Raw genomic sequence first — 5296 nt, 5'->3', positions numbered from 1 at the left:
CTCGGCCATTTGTTGAGAGGCCTGCAGCTGCTCCGAGCTGCTGGGGGACAGTTTGTGGCTGAGAGAGTCCAGAGGGAGAGAGTCGCCCTCAGACTTCCACACCTGCAGGAGAGCATTGACAAGTGATGATCAACCATCAACGAGCTTTTGCCATCGCAGCTCCAAAACTTTGGAATGAATTGCCGCTGCACATCAGACAGGCCTCCTCACTGTCTCATTTTAACCCCTTAACGCCTGCTGTCGCAAATATGCGACAAACCGTTTGACTCAGTCAACCAGCCGAGATAGCGTCTGCATTCCCCCAATGCCGGTTGAATACCTGCTGTTGCAGGTTTATATAAATAAACGAGGGTGAATAAATAAAACATTGTTTTTTCACTGTTATATTACTGTGTTATTGTTATCCTATTATTGACCATTATGCCTGTTGTCGCAAATTTGCAACATACCAAAATTTCTATTTATTTTTTGCGCAAAAGTGAAATTAATAATCTCAACATTATTTACCATCTACTTAAAGGCAAAAACACACATAAAACATTTTTTTATATACAGCTATATAAATTCAGGCGTTAAGGGGTTAAATCTCTTCTTAAAACCCACCTCTTCTCGTTGGCTTTTAACACCACGTAGAGTGTTGATTTTATGTTGATTTTATGATTTTTTTTATTTTTTTTATTGTATTCATGCATATTTCATTTTGTGCGGGCAGTACATTTTACATTTTATTTTATTTATTTTTATCCCATTTTTATTTTATTTTATCTTATTGCATCTTATTGTTCTATTGTTTACTACATCTCTTTGTATTGTGTTATGTATTTATTGTTTGTGCAGCACTTTGGAAACCTTGTGTTTGTTAAAATTGTGCTATATAAATAAAGTGGATTGGATTGGATTGGATCACCAAGAAAACATGTCGTAAAGAGGAGATTCCTGCACATTGATATTGCATTTAACCCTCAATGGTACGCATTATGATGCCAGTTAGTAAAAAAAATGTTTGGAGTGTTTTTTGTCTTAAAATAGACAACATAAACATAATCTGAAGAAATGTTACAATTCTTTTTTTTTCTTTTTTTAAGTTTTTGGGGTTTGTTGCCCGTAGGCAAAGTGAAAAAGAGAGTTTTTAAAATTAATTTTAATGTAATTTATTTAATACACATGTGTAGATTCAGTAGTTTCAACAGGGTATAATACATAACATTTTAAATTTAAAAAAACATTATATAAGGAACTTGTTTAACCATTTTTTTGTCTGAATTTTGCTGTTACGATCCCCTACCAAAGGCTCCCACTAAAGGGGACCTAACATAATTACCAGGAGTCAGGAGTGGTGCAAAACAATGATTTATTACAACATTTTCAAACAAAACAACCCAGTGGGAATCAAAACTAACAAATACACAAAAGGTCTGGTGGGATATATATATATATATATATATATATATATACCTTGCACTTTACTACTCTGCACTTCTGGTTAGATGCTAAACTACATTTTGTTGTCCTAGTACTTGTACTCTGTTCAATGACAATAAAGTTGAATCTAATCTAATCTCATCTAATATATATATATATATATATATACATCATTTTTTGTGTGAAGCTAATCCAACTTCCACAGGTAAATTGGACACTATTAAGTTTGGTATACTTTAAATATTTAAATTACTTTTATAAGATGATTGGTCATTTTTAGAAATTCATTTCTAAAGATGCTGTCTTCTAATCTAATTTAATTTAATCTTTTTTTTGCTTGCTTGTTTATTTACTATAAGTAATACAAATAAAACCCCTGGCTGATAAAAAAAGAAAAAGCAAAAAACATTATTGGTTGCTGTAATAGATCCTTTATTTTATACTGACTGTTGAGAGATCAGCTGAGATTAATATGCAGTGTTGGAAAAAGTACTCAGATCTCTTACTTAAGTAATAGTACTAATACCACACTGTGAAATTACTCCACTACAAGTAAAAGTCCTGCATTCAAAACTTAATGAAGTAAAAGTACAATAGTATCAGCATCAAAATGTACTTAAAGTATCGAAAGTAAAAATACTCGTTATGCAGAATGGACCCACTCAGATTGTTTTATATATTCTAAATATATTATTACATTATTTGTATTGATGCATTTATGTAAGCAGCATTTTAATTGTGTGGAGACAGGTCTCATTTTAACTACCTAATATACTGTTATGAGGTATAATTTAAAAAACAAATGTCTAATCTCTTTAATTTGATCATGTTTTTCATGTTAAATATTGACCCAAAATGTAACTAAAGCTGTCAGCTAAATGTAGTGGAGTAAAAAGAACAATATTTGCCTCAAAATGTAGTGAAATAGAAGTATAAAGTTACATAAAATGGAAAAACTCAAGAAAAGTGCAAGTACCTCAAAATTGTACTTAAGTACAGTATTTGAGTAAATGTACTTATTTACATTCCACCACTGCTAATATGAGATAATAATATCTAACTAACTAATATCAGTTGTCTGTGTTAATAACTTAATCAACAAGTGTTTACCTTCCAAATTTTCCTAACTCCTTCTTTGTGTTGAAATCTTTTTACTGTCCGTGGAAACAGAGCGGGAATTCTCTAACTTACCAACTTGATTTGTCTGCTGAAGCTTCAGATAAGATCCTGTTGACCTTAACGATACTTTTTTCTTTGACACTTGACGAAGATTATTATAGATTTTGTCCCCCATCACTAGTCCATTTATGCCAGTAACTTCAATTTTGAATTTTCAGCAAAAAAAATAAAAAAGTAAAGTAAAGTAAGTTTTTTTTCCCTTTATATTTCCTTTGTTACCTTTTCTCATATCAAGTCTTTTTTATATGTGTATAATTCATGACATTTTTGTAAAAAAATATGTATAAAATATAGAAAGATAAGAAATTGGCTGTATTTCAGAAACTTCAAGGAACACAAAGATAATTCCTAGCACCACACGATAATTCTACTCCTTAAAGAATTGCACTTATTGCTGCACTAACGGCTCTTACTGCACTATACCTTGATTGTTTTCTTTTTTCTTTTCTTCGTCTGCTAAATTACTAAATGTAAATATAAGATAAAGATATATACACATATGCAGTGTAAAAAAAAACATTTGGAAGTATTTAATACTATTTAATATACATAATGTTAGCAAATTCCTCATTTGACAAAAACCCTTTTACCTTTAACTGTTGATAATAATGCAATTTCTTTCTTTTTTAAAGTAATTTTGGACTGATTACAGTTACTTATTTTGTAATCTGATTACATAATCCTGAATACTACCCAATCCTGGCTACATACTGTGGAATTGTTAGTTCTAGGCGCTATTAATTTTCAATATTTCAGTATTTCATTTTGTAGGAATCAGAAGGGACACTTACTTTCATATTGTCAGTGGGCTGAGCGAGGCTGGAGAAGGAGCTGAAGGAGGGGAGAACAGCCTGAGTAACAGCCATCAAGCACTTTGATATGACGCCGACCGTCAGCGGGAGCAACAACAGTAAAGTTTCTCTCTCTTTTTTTATGGTTTTAATATTTTTTACATGACCCTCTTAAACTCAGCTAACAGAAAGTCAAAGCCTCTCATCCCAGTTACAGTCCGCTCGGAGCTAAAGGCCTCAGAAACAGGTTGTTAAAGCTGCTTCTTGCTCTCCATTCCTCCGCTGCTATCTCTCCCTCCTCTCTCTTGTCTATCTCTGTCAGCTGCAAGTCTAACTTCAAATCTCTCTTTTTCATGCAGGTTTGGACCGTTAGGAGGTGGAGCGTATGTGTCAGTGACTTTTTCTTGGACCCCTTTTTTTCTTTCTCCCTTGTAATTATTCATTTACAATCACTAAGAACGTCCACTATCTCACCACAACTCTCTGTCTTCCTGTTCTGTGGGATTCAAGTCTGAAAAAACTTGCTCAATGAGCACCGAGCTGTCATTTTTTTTTTAAACAAGTGTGTTTATTAATTTTCAGAATAATCACACTACAACAAGATACTGTATAATACAGGTGCAAAACAAAACAATCACAATAAGGCTTATCGTCAATGTGAGTATCACAGGGCAGTAGCATGAGTAATTTGCACAGTCCAAAACAAAGATAAAAAATAATCTGTCTACTCCTTTAGAGGAAAGCATTACAAATAAATAAAAATAAAAAGAGCAAACAAACAGACGTATGATAAATACATGGTTATTTCATTTGTCGATGGTTTACATACAGGGATAACATGCCTCCAATGCTTACCTCCCCTCTAAGAACACCATAAAAGACCTCCATATACTGTCAAAAATTTGGTGAGCTGTCATTTTTACCTCAAAATGCATCATTCTTCAGCCAATATTTAAATATTAATGTGATGTTATTGCTAAGAACAAAGCCCAGAATGCTTTACTGAATCAGTTTCATTACTTAAGATTGTCAAAAACATCTTTAAAGATAAATAAAGCTTCAACCTATGCTGAAACTTGACTCTGACTAAGCTACTTTTATACATTTTTATAAAGGAAAAGGTACAGGAGTTGATCTTTTAGTTGATCTGTAGTTTAGCTTGTTGATCAGAAATTATTATGAACATTTATGTAATAAAGTCATTTTAAATCAAGCCTATAGCTGTAATTCAAGCAATATTTTTCAATTTTTAAATAAGATGTAAATAACAATTGCCTCTGTACACTGCAAAAAACATGAAGCTTACCAAGTATTTTCTTCTTATATCTAGCATTAGTATCTTAATTATATTGTTTTGAGTATAATTGGTAACACTTCACAATAACCAACTAAGTAATGTTTATAGATGGTTTATAGACCAATTAATAACCATTTACAAAGTGCTACACATATTTAATCTTTAAATGTTTTCAACCAATTTCTTAAAGGTATATGAGTCATTTCAAAATCATTAATATACTTAATATTGTGTTAAAAATGTTATAGTGAGTGCAACTAAAACTATTAATAAGCTATTCATTATAATGTGTTGGTTTCTTAATGGTAAAGTAACTATAAACGTACATTAATATACCATCTATTTGCCATTTATAAATGATTTAGTTAGTTAAACATTAATAAAAAATATGTATTTACCATTTTAAATGGCCTATATATGGTTTATAAATTATGATTAAACATCAATAAACTGTTTACTATTCATAAATGATGGTTATTGTAAAGTGTTACCGTATAATTTACCTACTGGCAATAGCTTCATGTGCTTATTGAATGATTAGTATTATTATTATTATGTGCTTATTTAGTTATCTTATTGTTTAAAGACTTCTTTTTATGATTGACAT

The 5296-nt window shown here is 31.3% G+C and overlaps 1 protein-coding gene across 1 annotated transcript in view; it reads right to left on the bottom strand.

The window, feature by feature from the left end:
- The window catches only part of klf1 (Kruppel like factor 1 (erythroid)), a 6171-nt gene extending 2500 nt beyond the window's left edge, over positions 1-3671 (bottom strand). The window contains exons 1-2 of the mRNA XM_059355774.1: positions 3393-3671; positions 1-102 (exon numbers count right to left, since the gene is read on the bottom strand). The exon at positions 1-102 is cut by the window's left edge and continues 760 nt beyond it. Coding sequence (XP_059211757.1) covers positions 1-102; positions 3393-3467 — 177 coding nt within the window. The 5' untranslated portion in view covers positions 3468-3671. The remainder of the gene's footprint in view (positions 103-3392) is intronic.
- Positions 3672-5296: the final 1625 nt, after the last annotated feature.

This window comes from Centropristis striata, chromosome 1 (genome assembly GCF_030273125.1).
Source record: "Centropristis striata isolate RG_2023a ecotype Rhode Island chromosome 1, C.striata_1.0, whole genome shotgun sequence".
Taxonomy (NCBI): domain Eukaryota; kingdom Metazoa; phylum Chordata; class Actinopteri; order Perciformes; family Serranidae; genus Centropristis; species Centropristis striata.
This window is presented reverse-complemented; position numbering and strand designations above follow the sequence as displayed.